Source organism: Clinocottus analis, unplaced genomic scaffold, assembly GCF_023055335.1.
Source record: "Clinocottus analis isolate CAN_PGR_092001 unplaced genomic scaffold, fCliAna1.0.p SCAF_3, whole genome shotgun sequence".
Classification (NCBI taxonomy): domain Eukaryota; kingdom Metazoa; phylum Chordata; class Actinopteri; order Perciformes; family Cottidae; genus Clinocottus; species Clinocottus analis.
Window position 1 is genome coordinate 15,774,785 of NW_027176042.1, and position 16,898 is coordinate 15,791,682.

The window sequence follows — 16,898 nt, forward strand, 5'->3', positions numbered from 1 at the left end:
ACATATATTGTGTATGCAAAAGCTTGATTTGTAAAGCAACTGGCAACATTATAATACAAGTTGAGTACAGATACCTTACAATTATAGAAGTGAAAAAATAAATAAAATGTTGACTATGTCTCTTATTGTAGTGTTTTAGTTAGATTTTTTTTCAGTCTGATACAAAAAGATCTTCTTAATCTAATTCTGTATCAATCTGAGGCAATTTTTGTAGAGGTTAGAAAATTAAATAAAATGGAAAATTCTCGATTTGTATGCCCTGTGTTTTAACAAACTGATACATTGTGAAATCTCTTTTATTAATTACTAATTCTCTTTTGTACAATATCAATAAATATAACCACCTTCACTTGACCTAAACAGAATGCAAATTCTTGATAAGGATATTTGTAAAACCAAAACACACCAATATAACAAAAAGGCATCATTGGTTGAGGCATCTCTGTGTGTTTCAGTCCGTTTAAAGATTCATGTCACTTCCAGCACACCACGATGTTGGGATCATTTTCCAAACGTTCGTCCAGTTCCTGGTAACTGATCCCTGTAAAGTGAAGACACTGTCAGCAGATTTGTTTCCTACCTATCATTGTTATTTTTACTCAACAAACAGAGAGAAACCTGCCTGTTTTGCAGCAGATCTCATCATAACTATGACAGCCGGTAAAGAGTCGAGGCAACCTGCTTCTTTCATCACGGATCACCTTCACTGGATATTTTTGTAGCCTTCGAATAAGAGACTTCATGAGGCCAAATTGGATCAGCCTCCTGAAAAGCAACACATGACATGACATCAAAGTAAATAAAGGTCACTCTGACCTAACTTTTCAGGAGTCATTAAGTATTTTCAGGAACTGATAAGGTGATTGACGAACAACCTCTCGTCAACCCTTTGAAGTTGCTGCGAGTAGCGAGAACAAAGGTCTCGGACGGTGGTTCCTGGACTCAGACCACAGTACAGCTGGAACACATCTCTCAGACTGGCACGCTTTTGACCTGAAAGACAACCAAACAATGAATTCTTCAAAAATGAAAATACATGAATATCACTAATGTTCAACCATCATGTCCCTTATTTACCTTGCTTAGTGACATAGTTGAGGCACTCCTCCTGAATGGATTTATCATCAATGATGCTCTGAACTTTCGGGGTGGTGCAATACACATTAGAGTACTGGAAGGAGGTAAAAGACCATCACGAAACTTAACAAACCCTTAAATTGTTATGACACAGAATTAGACTGCCGTTAGGAAAAAAAATGTAAATATATATTTTTTTAAATGTTTAAAGAGATTGCGGTATTAGTATATTTAATCTCAGTGGCATAAAATCAGAAATAGTAACACCATACCTGAAATATTGACACCAAGGTCACAACACCATAATACCTGTGAAGGAAAAGGAGGTTTTCAGCATCTTTTTTATTTTGTTCGGAAATAAAAGTCTTACAACACGTGTGCGTGCACACACACACACACACACACACACACACACACACACACACACACACACACACACACACACACACACACACACATCAAATGTAATAATAAAATTGCTGCTGGCAGTCATAAATAGGATCCTGGTTGGTCATGATGTGTTCGTATGGATAAACCCTCGGGCTCACTGTACACAAAAAACAATGAATGCGGGTGTTTTGAAGCACATCAGTCGCCGCTGGTGTGTGTTGCCCTTTTCTGACTGAAATGTACTCACAGAAGATTCTGCACCGCAATGCGAACAAGATTCAGCTCTACATCAGCTTCAGCAGAGATTTTCTGGATGTGTCTAAATCCATCAATATAGGGCAGGATCTGCAGTAAATATAAAGTGGAACATTATTGGCTTGTACTAAACACAATGTCCTAAATTGCTCGATTAATATGATTTCTATAAACTACTTTGTTCTATCAATTTCAAATTGTTGTACCGTTAAATGGCACGAATGACTCATTTTCATCCATAAAATATTGGTGTTCACTTCATGTACTGCTGATAAGTCCTTTAATCACTAATCTTTCACCACTTCCTAGAATTGTGGCATATCTTATCACAACATCCCTTGGTATGTGTCAAAAGGCCTACTTGTTGAGTGGTGAGATCCCACTGAGATTTGATAAAATGGTCTTTGCACTGGGTGAAGACAGGCACATCATACTCCTGAACAATCGGGGGGTCCTTTCGCAGCTGGATCAGCTTTAGATGGATGGTGTTGGACTCGTCTAAAAACAAATAAAGAACAGAAAAAAAGTAAATACAAATTACTTACAATTCAGCTTGGCTTACAATTAATACTTGTTGCCACCAAAATGTTTTTTTTTTCATGTCAAACCATGAACGTTAGTGCTCAATTCAGCGTGTATTTTAAAGAAATAGATGGCTGTTTGACAAAGATAAAACTGGAATATACATAGTAAAACACAAAATATACCTATGGGTAAGGTGCAGGCTCCTGTGGCATTAAGTTCTTCTAACAAGGTTGACATAATGGGTAAAAGTTTCTGCTTGCTCTCCTCATTGGATATAAAGCCACTCTCCAGCTGCAAAACAAGGCAAACAAATTTAAGATCATCTCTAAGATTTCTTATTACTGAAAACTATGCAAACATCAGAGCAATATAGTCACAAGTACTATTATGAAAATGCATAATACACAACCTCCAGAGTTGTGAGGTACCCAGACAACTTCTTGACAATGGGCTCAAGGGCACAGGTGTTGGTTTGGGCGTCACAAACAAGGCCAAGGTTAAACAGGAGCGCGTTTCTGCTGTACTTTTTATGCTCGATGCACACAGGACATCCAATTAGTTTTTTTCCCATGGCGGTGCTGAAAAAAGATTTTTTTTAAAACAAATAAGATAATTTGGTAGTGAAGAAAGCAACAAAGGCAAATAACAATTAATTTGTGCAAATAGGAAGAAGTATTATACATACACTGTTATCAATTTGTTTTGTAGTTCTGGCTTGGTGATGATATAAACTTGAACTGTGTCGAATAGCTCTCTTGAAATGTATTCCTCTGGGACCTGTAATAATAATAATAATAATAATAATAATAATAATAATAATAATAATAATAATAACAACATAATGCATGCTATAAACAAGCTTTAGGCAGATTAAGTACTTTGCAATTCCATAATCAATACAACACAAATAAAAAAAAGTCGCCAGCTGGATTTAACTAAGCAAATAGGTGCGAGCCTCTTACTGGATAATTACTGCATGGGCGATTATCTTTCAGCTGGCAACAAGTTATTTAACCCCAACTAGTGCAATAAGTTGCTTCTCATTTCTTAAACAAGCATGTCGAAAGACACATCCCGTGGTTGTGGAAAAGATGTTAGTCTGTTTGTGAAAGGCCAAATCATTGGCATGCATCAAGCAGAGAAAACATTTAAGAAAATTGCAGAAACTACTAAAATTGGGTGAAGAACTGCCCAAAGCATTATTAAAAACTGGAGGGATAGTGGGGACCTATCATCCTCAAGGAAGAAATGTGACTGGAAAAAAAATCCTGAATGATTGTGACCGGCGATCACTCAAACGTTTGGTGAAATCAAATCGAAGAAAAACAGTCGAACTCAGGGATATGTTTAATAGTGAAAGTAAGAGCATTTTCACACGCACAATGCGAAGGGAATTCAAGGGATTGGGACTGAACAGCTATGTAGCCTCAAGAAAACCACTAATCAGTGAGGCTAACTGAAAAAAAAGGCTTCAATTTGGTCTAATGAGTCCAGATTTACCCTGTTCCAGAGTGATGGACGCATCAGGGTAAGAAGAGAGGCAGATGAAGTGATGCACCCACCATGCCTAGTGCCTACTGTACAAATTTGTGGGGGCAGTGCTATGATCTGGGGCTGCTGCAGTTGGTCAGGTCTAGGTTCAGCAACAGCATGTGTTCAAAGAATGAAGTCAGCTGACTTCCTGAGTCTACTGAATTCAGCTGACTTCCTGAATCTACTGAATGACCAGGTTATTCAATTAATGGATTTTTTTCTTCCCTGATGGCACGGGCACGTTCCAAGATGACAAGGCCAGGATTCATCGGGCTTAAATTGTGAAAGAGTAGTTCAGGGAGAATGAGACATCGTTTTCACACATGGATTCCAGACCTTAACCCCATTGAGAATCTTTGGGATGTGCTGGAGAAGGTTTTGCGCACTGGTCAGACACGAACATCATCAATACAAGATGTTGGTGAGAAATAATGCAACACTGGATGAAAATAAATGGTGTGACATTGCAAAAGCTTATCGAAACAATCCCACAGCAAATGCGTGACGTCATCAAAGCTAAAGGCGGTGCAACGAAATATTAGTGTGGGACTTTTTTTTGGTGGCGAATTTCTTTTATTTTTTTTGCCCATGCAGTGTATATAGAGGGGCCTGCTAAGATCAAATATTCTCATTTTAATTCCATTAAACAAGTAGTCCAAAAACTATTTACTGAGATTTTTGGCAACTTCGGATACTATTCAAAAAGTGTTCCACATAATTATCAAAATGAGAAACAGCATATTAAGTTACTGTATGTTTTTGACTACAATTTTACTATCATAGGGGTAATCAACCCATGTTGGTAGTTGCTACGGTAATATTTAGTGCAGTTGTGGTCATGTGTATTATCTTTCCACTTGTTAAAACAGTAGTATTTGTACACTTTGACTCACCTGATATGTTATCTTTGGACCCAGGGTGGGGTGAAACTCACTAAAAAATATACACTCTATTCGAGAGGTCATGCCCATCATAGACCTTGTTGTTAGGACAATCTTACTACAAATATGTACCAAATGTTCAGCTTAACCAACTTTAACCAGTCTCAGATGACAGCCTCCTGTGTGAGACTACCCTGATGTGCCTGCTCGCTAGCAGCTGAAGCTAGCTGCTAGCTTCCCGTTGCAACGTTGAAAAACGAGCCCGTGACCTCCTGTGAAATACATGAAGCTGTTCTCACGTCTGGCCAACGTCGGGACTAAAGTGCTGTCGCTGTACTTTCACAAAAATGCTGTCAACCTAGTAGAAAACTATCCACCAACTCTCTACGACTTGACACATTCATGCGCTTCACTTTGCGGAACAACAATACCGATACATTCACGAGCTCCTCGTTATTTACTCAATCACATATCGGAAGTTATACGTAAATACTACGCAGACAATGGAGGACGTGTCTATTTTTTAAACAAACAAAAAATAATAACAGCACGAAATCTTTTTTTCGACATATGTGCTGAATCTGTAGTTGTATTACTATGCGAGGATATTGTATTTAAGATGATATTATATCTACTTCAGTTTGAGGTTTATACATTGACTGACAGTTTCAAACATCGATTTACTGTCAGTTGTTCACACAATTTATATCATCTCAACCTAAGCAATGTATAAACGTTTCAAGTTTCAACAATTGTCACCTCTTTGCTTGTTTTTTTCGGCAGCTACCTGCTAAAGAAGTCATATATTCGATAGTCCTTAAAGGCAACACTATTCACAGGGGTCAGTGCTGCGCAGTGTGCGCAGCGTGTGGAGACTTGTGTCATGTCAAACGCTGCGCCATGTGTTGGAAATACTATCGACAACATTATCTACTAGCTTACCGTGGGCGACAGAGAATCTAGCTTAATGTCCATATAAGGTGGTTCAAATGGTACTCATGACCGAGAAAGTGTAGATATAGGATAACCAATACCAAAAGATGGCCACACAAACGATGCGTCCCTGTAAAACGAAGTACGAATAATGATGTAAATAGAGTGTAGCGTGTCCGTTTAGCTTGATCATGTGGAGGTTATTTCTGAGTGCAGGCTACCGAAGCTTTGGGTGCAGGATTGTTGGACCAAAGGTAACTTAACTGTCACCTTTATTTTTGTTGTGATTTTCAGAGAGTCCTCTCTGTAACGATGAATTATACTTTAGCACAGTGGAGTTAAACAGGTTGGTAAAAATACATAGATACAAACCTTTTGCAATGTCTCTTACTGAATGTTGGTTACTGCCACGGTTTTTAATTGTTTCTGAACCAAAGATAATATTTAATTTAGGCTCCAGAAGGGACATCTCCAAAACGAAACTAAATAAAGGAGGGTCCCATTTGTATGAAATAAGTATGGCAGCCAGCTAATAATTGTCCCCTTTTTTAATATTTAAAGGGACCAGATTCCATGTATATCCTAAATGTATGAATGGCTACAACTAATTATTCAATATTGATGAATATATACATCATATTTTATAAATCAATTACAAATGCCCACCTCAAGTTCATGGAACTTAATTATATGTCTCAAAAATTTACTTTGACTAACCGTTGAAACCCAGAGGTTTTGCAGTAGCTCATAAACACAACACTACAAGCTTGAACCCAAAAGTAGCAACTGTCAAAGATAAAAGTTCTCTTTACCAAGGTCCAAACAGGGCAGCGCCTGAAGACTTTGGGGTGGGTGCACCCATATCCCTCGCAGAGGTCACTAAGGTAGCTAAAAAGCTCCTTGGTGGCAAAGTGCCAGGGGTGGATGAGATCCGCCCTGAGATGCTGAAAGCGCTGGACTTTGTTGAGCTGTTTTGGTTAACATGCCTTTTCACTCTCGCATGGGGGTCGGGAACAGTGCCCATGGACTGCCAGACCGGGGTGGCGGTTCCCATCTTCAAGAACGGGGAACGGAGAGAGTGCTCAAACTATTGTGGAAACACACTGCTCAACCTCCCGGGGAAAGCTTATGCCAGGGTGCTGGAAAGGAGGCTCCGACCGCTTGTCGAACCTCGGAAACAAGAAGAGCAGTGCGGATTCCGTGTCGGTCGTGGAACAGTGGGCCAGCTCTTTACCCTCGCAAGACTACTGGAGGGGTCCTGAGAGTTTGCCCAACCAGCCTACATGTGCTTTGTGGACTTGCATAAGGCTTTCGACCGGGTCCCTCAGGGGTTTTTGTGGGGGGTTCTGCGGGTGTATAGGGTGCCGGACCTGTTGGCACCGGCTATCCGTTCTCTGTATGCCTGTAGTAGGAGCTGTGTTCGTATCCTTGGTAATAAGTCAGACATGTTCCTTGTGGGTGTTGGCCTCCGCCAGGGCTGCCCTTTATCACCGGTCCTGTACGTGACTTTGAAGGACAGGATTTCTAGGCGCAGCCACGCGGCGGAGGAAATCCGGTTCGGGGGCCTTAGGATCGCCTCTCTGCTGTTTGCAGATGATGTGGTCCTGTTTGCCCCCTCGGTCCGTGACCTCCAATATTCACTGGGGCGTTTTGCAGCCGAGTGTGAAGCGGCAGGGAAAAGAGTAAGTGCCTCCAAATCTGAGGCCATGGTGCTCCGCCGGAAACCGGTGGATTGCTCCCTCCAGGTGAGGACAAAATGCCTGCCCCAAGTGACGGAGTTCAAGTATCTCGGGGTCTTGTTCACAAGTGAGGGTAAGGTGGAGCGAGAGATCGACAGGCGGATCAGTGTGGCTGCAGCAGTAAAACAGGCGCTGTACTGGTCCGTCCTGGTGAAGAGGGAGCTGAGTCAGAAGGCGAAGCTCTTCATTAATGGTCGGTCTACGTTCCAATCCTCACCTATGGTTATGAACCCTGGGTCGTGACCGAAAGAACAAAGTCGCGTATACAAGCCGCTGAAATGAGCTTCCGTAGGGTGGCCGGGCTCAGCCTTAGAGATAGGGTAAGGAGCTTGGATAGATGGACTTGTGTTAGAAAGCAATTTGAGTCATCCCTAGTCCATTTATCCACATATTTAGTTCCCCCAAAAGACGAACAATTCACATAATACAATAAACGCTAATATTGCTTATAATATTCATCACAATGATATTAATTCGATGCCAACATACATGTGATCACTGCTATGAATAATTACCCTCTCTGTGGATAAATCTGCTGCTGATAAGGGAAATGGAAACAAAGTAAATATGTGAGAACAGAAGGTCAGGTGATGCAGACATGAATGTTAGGAACTGGCTGGAGTGGTGGCGGGTATTCTGTTTTTAATGAAAAGAAGCTCTGGGCCACAAATATTTTGTAGGCTCACTCGGAACAAATTATCCTCGTTGCCCTGTCATCTAACAGAAATCCATTTAGAGAGACGCATAATTAGAAACACTGCTGAGAATCATGCAGTCTTGTATGGGATTGAATTAAGAGTGTTGCGGTATATCTAATAATCTCACACAATTCATTTGATCTGCCATTGATAAATATGACTTCCTGGAGTCACTTAAAGTGTGATAGGGATTTTCTCAAGGAGGAGTCAAAAACAGCTGGAAAACACAATTGATGTTTATTTGTGGTTATTTAGAAGCTCCCTTTAATCTTTTAGGGACTTTTGGACTCCCGTGTGGTGCATACATGCAGCGCTCCAGCCATACCTGCAGGCCGGATCACAGCACTTCAGGCTGTGGATTTATGGAAGAATCACTTTGCGGAGAGAGGCGTGATGGAACCCGACCACTCCAGCCTCTACATCATCGCTTACCTGCTGGGGGCTAAAACTGTGAGTGGAAATTAATTGAGCTCTTTCAACAATGCCTGAGAAGGTAATGTCTTAATTGACACATTGACGTTTAAAAACATACCTTCCTTTTCTCACATGACATGATTCAGATGGAAGGTCTAGAGCAGGGGACGTTATCACAGTTTCTAAGCCCAGAAAAAACAGAGCAAATGTGGAAGCTCTGCTCTAGACGCCTCTCCAGGTATAAAGTTTCTACCCCTCCATATAAATAAGTACTCCAATGTTTTCTTTCATTGAGAATACTCATCAATGTGTGTGTTTGATGCAGAATGCCTGTGCAGTATGTGATTGAGGAGTGGGACTTCAGAGATCTGACACTGAAGATGAGACCCCCTGTGTTCATACCAAGACCTGAAACTGAGGTTGAATGGGAGAAAAACATGGCACTCATACGTACAGTGAAATCCCATCGATCAATCACACATGACCAAAGCAGTGTTTTCTCTGTGTGTTGGTGCAGGAGTTGGTTGAACTCGTGCTCACTGATCTGGAGATGAAGCCCGGCACTGGAGCTGGTGCAGACGCCCAGCATACATGCTTGGAAGTGGGATGTGGCTCTGGTGCCATTTCTCTGAGTCTGCTGAAGAGTCTGCCTCAGGTTAGGTTTGTGTTTATTGTAACAAATAGATTCGTAGCCACGCTAGCCTCCGGTAACGGCAGCGTGGGTCCATCAATCCAACACGTTGGTCCAAGCTAAAGCATCTGTTGGATGTCGGATTACCATGAAATTTGGTACACATGTTCATGGTCCTCACTTTTTTACCATCTCTGCATCTGATAGATGTACCACATGTTGTACTTACGGTCCCCAGATGAATTATCCGAATGAGTTCGTCATTCGTGACTTTTCTTCGATTGATGTTGACATTTGTGGTTTTGAGTGAAAACAACTATTCAATTAATTTATTGTATAGACATTCATGTTCCCCTCAGGGGGTCTCCAAAATTATTCAGATTCATCCTGACATTTAATCTGGTGCCAGATATTAATAGGACTTAGCTGTACTTTGTGTTTAGTTATAATTCGCAAATGTTAAAATGCTAACAGAGTGAACTAATATTAAGTTTAATTTAGATTAGCTAATCCTAAGCATGTCATTGTGAGCATTTTGCAATGCTGACATTAAAAGAATACTCCAACAATTTACATTGCACTCCTATAACTTTCTCAAGTTTTTTTGTAATTCCACGTATCATTCTTTCTTGTTAAAACCTGGTGCCTATATTACCCACAATGCAATGCAACCACTGGCATTCCATTTGGAGATTTGGGTGTGTTATGATAGTCGGGGCTAATGACGCCTCGAACAGAGATGAGGAGCCGGCTTCAGATGTCTGGCAAAGCTGAGCTCACTTTTTCTAACACCACACCCCCAGATGTTTTTCCTTTTTCTGATTTTTAGTCTCTGTAGCCATGAAAGGCATTACACAAATGTTTCCCATATAGTCCTTCCCAAGACCTGTAAACAGACTTTACTGTGTAAAATCTGGAGTTCCCCTTCAACATTTAGCACGGCTGTAAACTCTTTGTTTGTTATTTTAAGTACTGAAATGATTAAGCAGTCAAGTCATCAGAAAGTTCAGAGGGAATGTGTTAATTACAATTGTGATAAGTACAAAACTAAACACTGGCTGTTGTCCCTTTCAAAGTAGTTTCTCAGTTTCTTATCCTTATAAGTTATTACTTCACTTAATACTTCACATTGTGGGTTTTATGCTGCTGGTTCAGACTATTCAAGTAATTATGTTTTGTTTACAGGTGGTTTTTACATTTTAAGCAATAAATAATGAATCGCTTCATGGAATACTTTTATAGTGTGATGTAAAAAAAATCAGTAGATAATTGACGAGGACAAACCTCATTAGTAACAGCTGTAGAATAGATACACATGGCTGAGTAAAAGAGCTTTGCAGTACGGTTGTCTTCATCTCTTAAAGCACAGTGTATGGTGTCAGCTCACTGCAGAACCGAACAAGCTTTCTACTATCCTGTCTTAAGTTTAGCTATGTCTGTTTATTTTTCTTTCTACACTTTTAACAGATTGTAAAACTGCCTTGCCGAGAAATAGACTATTTTCCCCAGGGTAGTTGTACCCAAACAGTAAACATCACTTTTAATTGCTGTGTTTGTTTCTCTTTCACAAGCTCAAAGTTACTGCGCTGGATCAAAGCCAGGATGCGGTGGATTTAACAGGAGAGAATGCGTTAAGGTAATTGTACCAGAGCACACGTAAGCAAGTTGTAAATGTCCTTATTGATTTACTTTTAGTGTTGTTAAAGACTTGCAATAAATGATTTTTATTGAAGGTCTGATGAAGGATTGTTTTCTGCAGGTTGGGGCTTCAGGACAGATTACATATCCATCGTTTAGATGTAATGAAAGGTAAGTGAAAGCAATGCTTTGCAGATAGCTGTAAATGCTCCTTAACATATTGCTAATAAAAAGTTGTGTTTGGTGTTTTGCAGATGCAGAAACTGTGTTAAGGCTTTGTCGCCATGTCTCAATGTTGGTCAGTAACCCGCCATACCTGTTCTCAGAGGATATGACCACGTTGGAACCGGAAATATTTCTGTGAGTAAAACACATTCAGCTTGTTCATCAATTTTCTTCTCTTTTTTTTTAATCAATCAAAATTGTATTTGCTAAATTTTACATTTGTTTGAGGGTCACCAAAACACTAAGTCCGACCCAAAAATACATTTGCATCGGTGCATCAGTGTATTTTGTTTTTGAAAATATGCGACATCAAATGTATGTATTTAAGTGATTTATGGATTACTCTGGGCCAAGGTTTGAAGACCATGCTGCTTTAGATGGAGGTGAAGACGGCATGAAAGTAATCAAACAGATTTTGACTCTGGCTCCTCAGATTCTATCAAATTATGGGTGAGAAACACACACACACACACACACACACACACACACACCTGGGTTTAATTCCCACTGGCTGCGGCTTGTCTCCAAAAAGAGAAAAACAGACGTCTCGTGTTGCACCTTTAATGGGTTAAGTTTTTAAAAAGGCTTCCCATGAAAACAGTTCCAGTGACATGCCGTGGTCGCTTCTAATAATTCTGTCCGGTTGATAATCCATTTTAATTCCATTATGTGTTCTCTTTCTGGTGAATAACAGACGTGTTTACTTAGAGGTGGATCCCAGACACCCCCCGCTCATTCGACGCTGGGTGGAGGTGAATGTGGAAGAGATGCGTTATGTGGAGACACGGCACGACATCACCGGCAGGTCTGTTTGGAGCCTCTCAGCCTACATGTCTTCCGCCTTGGTGTTGTTTAACCAGTTTGTCAGCATTTAACCTGTACTTTGTTCTTGATGTTCCCCGTCAATGTTTTGGATTTAAAGTGCAAGGCCATAATTTTAAACGCTTCATGTAATCACATAATTAGGCTCACTACACCCCTGCTTTGTACTCGTTTTGCTTTTCAAGCCCAAATTCAGAGTCTGTTTTTTTTTTGTTTTGTTTGTTAGGCCACGATTTTGCATCCTTCAGAAAAAGAAGTCGAACAAGGACCACAAGCTGGATCTGGATTGAGAAACTGAGATCCTATTACTCTGGCTTTAGCCCAGGTCGACACAGTGTCGGCTCCCCTACCCCCACTGAGTCGCCGAGCACGCGGCCGCACCGATTTCATTACTCAAAATTCACCATTTTCAGAGGGTCAAATCATTTTCATGTCACGGTTGTACTTTTAATCTGGTAACATTTGTGATCACATCCTGCGCCACATTAAGAAAAAAAAAAAAAAACTGTGTGCGAGGTGGCACAAAAGCAGGCTGAAAGCCGAAGGTAATTACTGAGGCTTTTCTTAGAACCCTCCCTCTTAGAATCTCACCCTCCTCCCAGGAAGCATTCAGCAGTTCTGTGAATCCGCTGATGAACGGTCCTCCCCTTCGCTCGTCCACTCGCTGAGTCAGATGCAGGCTGTATGCATTGTTGAGCAAAAACACACACGCACACACAAACACCCACCCACAGACACAATATGGCCTTTACTTCCTCACACAATCCGCATCTCTTGCACACTTAAAGCTCAAAGTCTTTGTGTTTCAAAGGTGATTTGAAGCAGAAAATATTTCGTAACAAGTGTCACAAGAGCAAGTCATCATGTGGCGTTAAATAAAGATGATGATGATGATGATGGACAGCACTTCTCCTTTTCCTGTGAGTAACACGCACAGTGGAATAGAGAAAATGATTTTAAGGACAGCAAGTTGGACTCCAATTGGTTATTTTAATAGAAAAATGTACACATGTAAAAGGTAGAAAAAATGCTTTACTGAGAAAAATAAAATGGCGTAAAAGATGTCTCAATGGAATCAGTGTACTTCGTAGGAACAGTTTGTACTTCCAGAACTGATTATGGTAATACAGATATGGACAATTTCCACATCCATCATGAAATAAAGGATTACAGTACAGAGATTTTCTCACAAGTCGCCGTCGTCTTCTTCTCTCGTACTTCATCACTCGGTCAAATTCAGTCTGAAAGCAGGCACGTCAGCATTTACTGAACTTGTGCACATTTCAGCAAAGGCATGACCCTGTGTCCAGTATTTTCATGTCTGGCCTCCAATTGCTTGCGCAGCAGTCTTTTGAGGACCTGTTTGACAGTTTTTTTTTTCCTTTAGGCCGTAATAATAAACTCGAGGGACCCCTTATACCTTGAAGGGATAGTCCTGTATGTAACGCAGCAGAGGCCTCGGGAGTGGTAGCTGGTCGGGGCAGTCAGAGTGTCTGTTAATGACGAGGCGTGTGAGGTGCTGTAAAGAGGGGAGACCCTGGGGCTTGAACACAGCCCGCTTCAATTTTAATACCACAGATGTCTCCTGAATTGTCTGCTGAGAGGGTTTCGAAGGAGCGTCCTCCACCACCTTCCCTTCCTCTGCTTTCCTCTCTGGTCCCATGTAGTGCTGCACAAGGCTGGGCACGTTGGGGAAGGACGACAGGCTGGGCCGGGCCGGTGAGCTGGAGTCAAGCAAAAACTGGGCGCCGCTGTACTGGATCCGTATACTGGTGGGGCCGCGTGCAGTCCTGACCGAGAGGGTCAGCATGTACAGAGGGTGGCTGCTATCTCGCACCAAAAACGCTCCTTCAGATGCCTCTTGAAGCGCAGCGTGGGCCTGAGCTGCAGTTACAGCTCCCCAGTACCATCCTACACACACAGATTCCTGAATGTTAGTCACTCAGAACAGTCTGTTCTTTCACTGTACAATGCTTCATTTTACAGTTGGCAGTCCACAATTAAGCCATTTAACCAAATCCCTTCCAGCAGAAGATAAAATGTGCCGGAACAGTTTGCGAATTTCCAAGAATCGTATTTGCTTGTATAGATGCCAATGTGAAACACTTTTTTACTGTACCTGAGTTTTCTAGATAGCAGAAGTTGCTTGCAATTGCCCGTAGGTCCTTTGTGGGGTCCCACAGTGGAGGGGTGCTTTGAAGGCATGGGGTGGAAGGTACAGTTCCCGCCCGCATACCCCGCGGGGTTTCAGTGGACGGAGCAGCGGGTAGAGGAGCTCTCGGACTAAAAATAAAATGGAAAATATGGTTTAAAAAACAGCAAGAGAGGGCTTTTCTCTTCCATATCAACGCAAGATCCACGTCATTGTTCAGTGTTTATTGCTAAAGAGGAAGACATTCACTTCACAATCAAGTTTTAACTTGAGAACCAGACAAAGGGCAAATAGTTGGTCTTATTTACAATTTAGTAATAATATTTTTGTAATTTCTACGGATTTTGTGTTTCTTGTGTTTTGTCATTGAAATGAACAATTTGACCACCGTTAGGCTTAAATACATGTTAAATACAAAATGTACAGTACAATTACTTCTATTAGTATTAAGACGTTTCTGATTATGTTTTATCATCAGTGCAAAATGTCTTTGTATTTAGTTAGACTTGATTTAGAAACACCCCCCTTTAGGAAAAACATGGATAATTAAAAATCTAATTTAAAGACGTGAAAGATAACACTAATTAAGAGTGGAGTACTTTAACAGATATAATGGATTTGTTCTTCACGCAGACTATAGACGCGAACACGCACAAACAAAGAAAAGTCAACTCACCCTGGTACACAAAGAATCATGCTATTTCTTGAGTCCTCTGGGCTAAGATCCAGTCAGCAATTCTCCTTCAAAAATTAAGGAACACATATAGAGACTGAGCTCTAAAGAAATAAAAAACAATTTAGCGACACAATGTCCTTTAACATCGGTAAGATACGAGTCGGACAGTAAAAGAGCGCTGTATATCCAGTACGGGTTTGTTCCTGTAGTTTATATAAAAACACCGGATACAAAATCTTCACGTACAAAAAAATGAACACAAGACGTTTAAAACGTAAAAATCTCCTGAGCAGCGGGTTGGAGTGTGTTGTCACTAGAATGGTCTCCGAAATGTGTGAAGGACCGAGTGTAAAGGCTCGGCTTTTAAAAATTACCATTTCCTAGAAGTCTATTCTGAGAACAGCACCGGCGGCTCTGACGTCACACCGGCCGCACCAACTCCCATTCCTCACCAACCACCGCCGCTTGTCTCGCGCTGAGAAAAGACAGTGGGTTTTTTGTCTGTGTGTGTTTGTTTTTTTGGCGTCTTTGCTGGTTAAAACGTTTTTTTTTTGTTTTTTTTAACGCTCAATTCTCGGGATTAAACCGCGTCGAGCCTCGTCATGTTTTCCGACTCGTGTTTTAGGGACTCGTCTCTCTCCCCCGGTCGTCCGCCGCCGGCTCCTGCCTTCGCTGAACCGAACGCTCGCTCCCAGGAATCGCGCGGCCGCTTCTCCCTATCTGCTTTCCAGGAATAATCGCAGAGCTTGACTCCGCCCCGCCGGGCGGCCCTGACAGTCTTCTTTCTGGGAATTCACCGCCTCGACATTAAAGATAATAGGAATGCACTCTGGCTGTTTCCAGTAATATAGATTTCCCTTGATCCTGGTGGAAGAAAAAAAAAAACACGGCGAGAGGTTTTCTCGGAGGTTTTGTCGGAGTAATTACGCTCGAGAAAGCAAGTTGTTATTGTGACAATAAGCAACAACAACAAAAAAAACAAACGGGTTAACTGTTACGCCACAGAAAATGTCATGTTGCTCACGATTTGGTCTTCTTGATTTATTGAAGTTAATGCTGTCTGAGGTTCAGAATGTAAAATCGTATTCCGGTTCACAATCTTTCCAGATGTTTGTTTTCGAGGGAATCTATCTAGGAAATATCTGTATGTTATCTCAAATTATAGGCCGCTGTTTAATACCGATGCTGGATTTACGACACCGTGTCGTTCCAGGTGGGAAAAATACTTATTCCAACTGCAGTGTGAGCTGTCTCACAACAACACCATGTGATTTGAGCATATGGATCTGAGAGACGCAAATCAATGAAGACACACGCTGCACGCGGTACATTGGACTCAAAGAAGCACATGAAACTATGCTGTATTATAATCATAGCCATATGAGAGCCTGCTGATCCTCAATAGCCAAAACTAAACGTGTTTTCCAAGAAATCCTGAAATTCGTTTTTTCCTAAGAAGTTTCGTGGACTTGTATTTCATCTCTCTCTCTTTGCCGAATGAACAAATCTGATTTTTTTCAGTTAAGGATGAAAAAGAGTGTCATTAGTGTTATTTGAACGAGATTGTACCGATAGTGTATTCTCTTTTGTTAAACCTGAGCAACTTGCAGTCAGTTTACAATCATCAAATCCAGAGCATTGCAACAGGAACTGACAGACAGGGGAGAAACCATAAAGAAAGAAAAGATTCCCTGAATGTGGTGTTTAAATGCAGTAGAAGCCTCTCCAACTGAATATTGTCTGAAGGTGTAGACTGAATTAAGAAAAGGCAGTTTTGCCAAGAGAGAAGAGAGTTAGAAACGGTTTATTGTCATGTTAGACATACAAGGAATTTGGCTTTGGTGCATAACAATAATGCTATAGTAAAATACATCATTTAGAAATATGAAAATATATACAAACAAACCAACAAATATTATGTTAAGACAGGTTATTACAGTAACAAGTATTTAGAGTAGAGTTATGCATGTGTAACTGTAATTTATTGTCCGGTGTAAAAGTCGTCTCAGTGGGGGCCCCAAGCTTTGTTTATGAGCCCAACTGCAGATGGGGACAGTTTGCATAGAACATTTTATGAGTAAGGCAGAGAAATTTCCAAGAATTAAAAGATGAAAAGAAACATAATTTATAGCCTACTACCGTTTCAGCTCCATGTCCCCAGTGAGGTCTACCTTACATGTCAGTATTATTCAACATTTGCTAAGCACTACTTGTAAGAAGGTCATTGTGTTAAAACCAAGTTGAAGAGGAAGAAAATTGTATTCCTGGAAAAACCAATGTATTTGGAGTAAGGCTAAATCAAATGATTA

The 16,898-nt window shown here is 41.0% G+C and overlaps 3 protein-coding genes across 4 annotated transcripts; 1 reads left to right on the forward strand and 2 right to left on the reverse strand.

The window, feature by feature from the left end:
* Positions 1-103: 103 nt before the first annotated feature.
* On the reverse strand, positions 104-5,072 carry nprl2 (NPR2 like, GATOR1 complex subunit). Its single transcript, XM_068595283.1, has 11 exons — positions 4,674-5,072; positions 2,933-3,024; positions 2,657-2,825; positions 2,430-2,538; positions 2,084-2,220; positions 1,715-1,812; positions 1,350-1,386; positions 1,078-1,171; positions 876-993; positions 623-765; positions 104-541 (listed from the first exon to the last, which is right to left on the reverse strand). Exons 1-11 carry the CDS (start codon positions 4,752-4,754, stop codon positions 474-476), a joined length of 1,146 nt encoding a protein of 381 aa, XP_068451384.1. The 5' UTR covers positions 4,755-5,072; the 3' UTR covers positions 104-473.
* A 494-nt stretch (positions 5,073-5,566) lies between these two features.
* hemk1 (HemK methyltransferase family member 1) lies at positions 5,567-12,825 on the forward strand. Of its 2 annotated transcripts, XM_068594960.1 has the most exons (11): positions 5,567-5,848; positions 8,308-8,481; positions 8,592-8,683; positions 8,771-8,864; positions 8,963-9,100; positions 10,648-10,712; positions 10,836-10,885; positions 10,969-11,074; positions 11,294-11,389; positions 11,634-11,744; positions 11,988-12,825. In XM_068594960.1, the coding sequence occupies exons 1-11, from the start codon at positions 5,786-5,788 to the stop codon at positions 12,049-12,051; spliced, it is 1,053 nt and encodes a 350-aa protein (XP_068451061.1). In that variant the 5' UTR covers positions 5,567-5,785; the 3' UTR covers positions 12,052-12,825. The 2 variants fall into 2 exon arrangements, with proteins under 2 accessions (XP_068451061.1, XP_068451062.1); XM_068594961.1 differs by lacking the exon at positions 10,836-10,885 and having other exon boundaries at positions 11,018-11,074.
* On the reverse strand, positions 12,636-15,441 carry cisha (cytokine inducible SH2-containing protein a). Its single transcript, XM_068594963.1, has 4 exons — positions 14,964-15,441; positions 14,590-14,654; positions 13,881-14,044; positions 12,636-13,672 (listed from the first exon to the last, which is right to left on the reverse strand). Exons 2-4 carry the CDS (start codon positions 14,607-14,609, stop codon positions 13,176-13,178), a joined length of 681 nt encoding a protein of 226 aa, XP_068451064.1. The 5' UTR covers positions 14,610-14,654; positions 14,964-15,441; the 3' UTR covers positions 12,636-13,175.
* Positions 15,442-16,898: the final 1,457 nt, after the last annotated feature.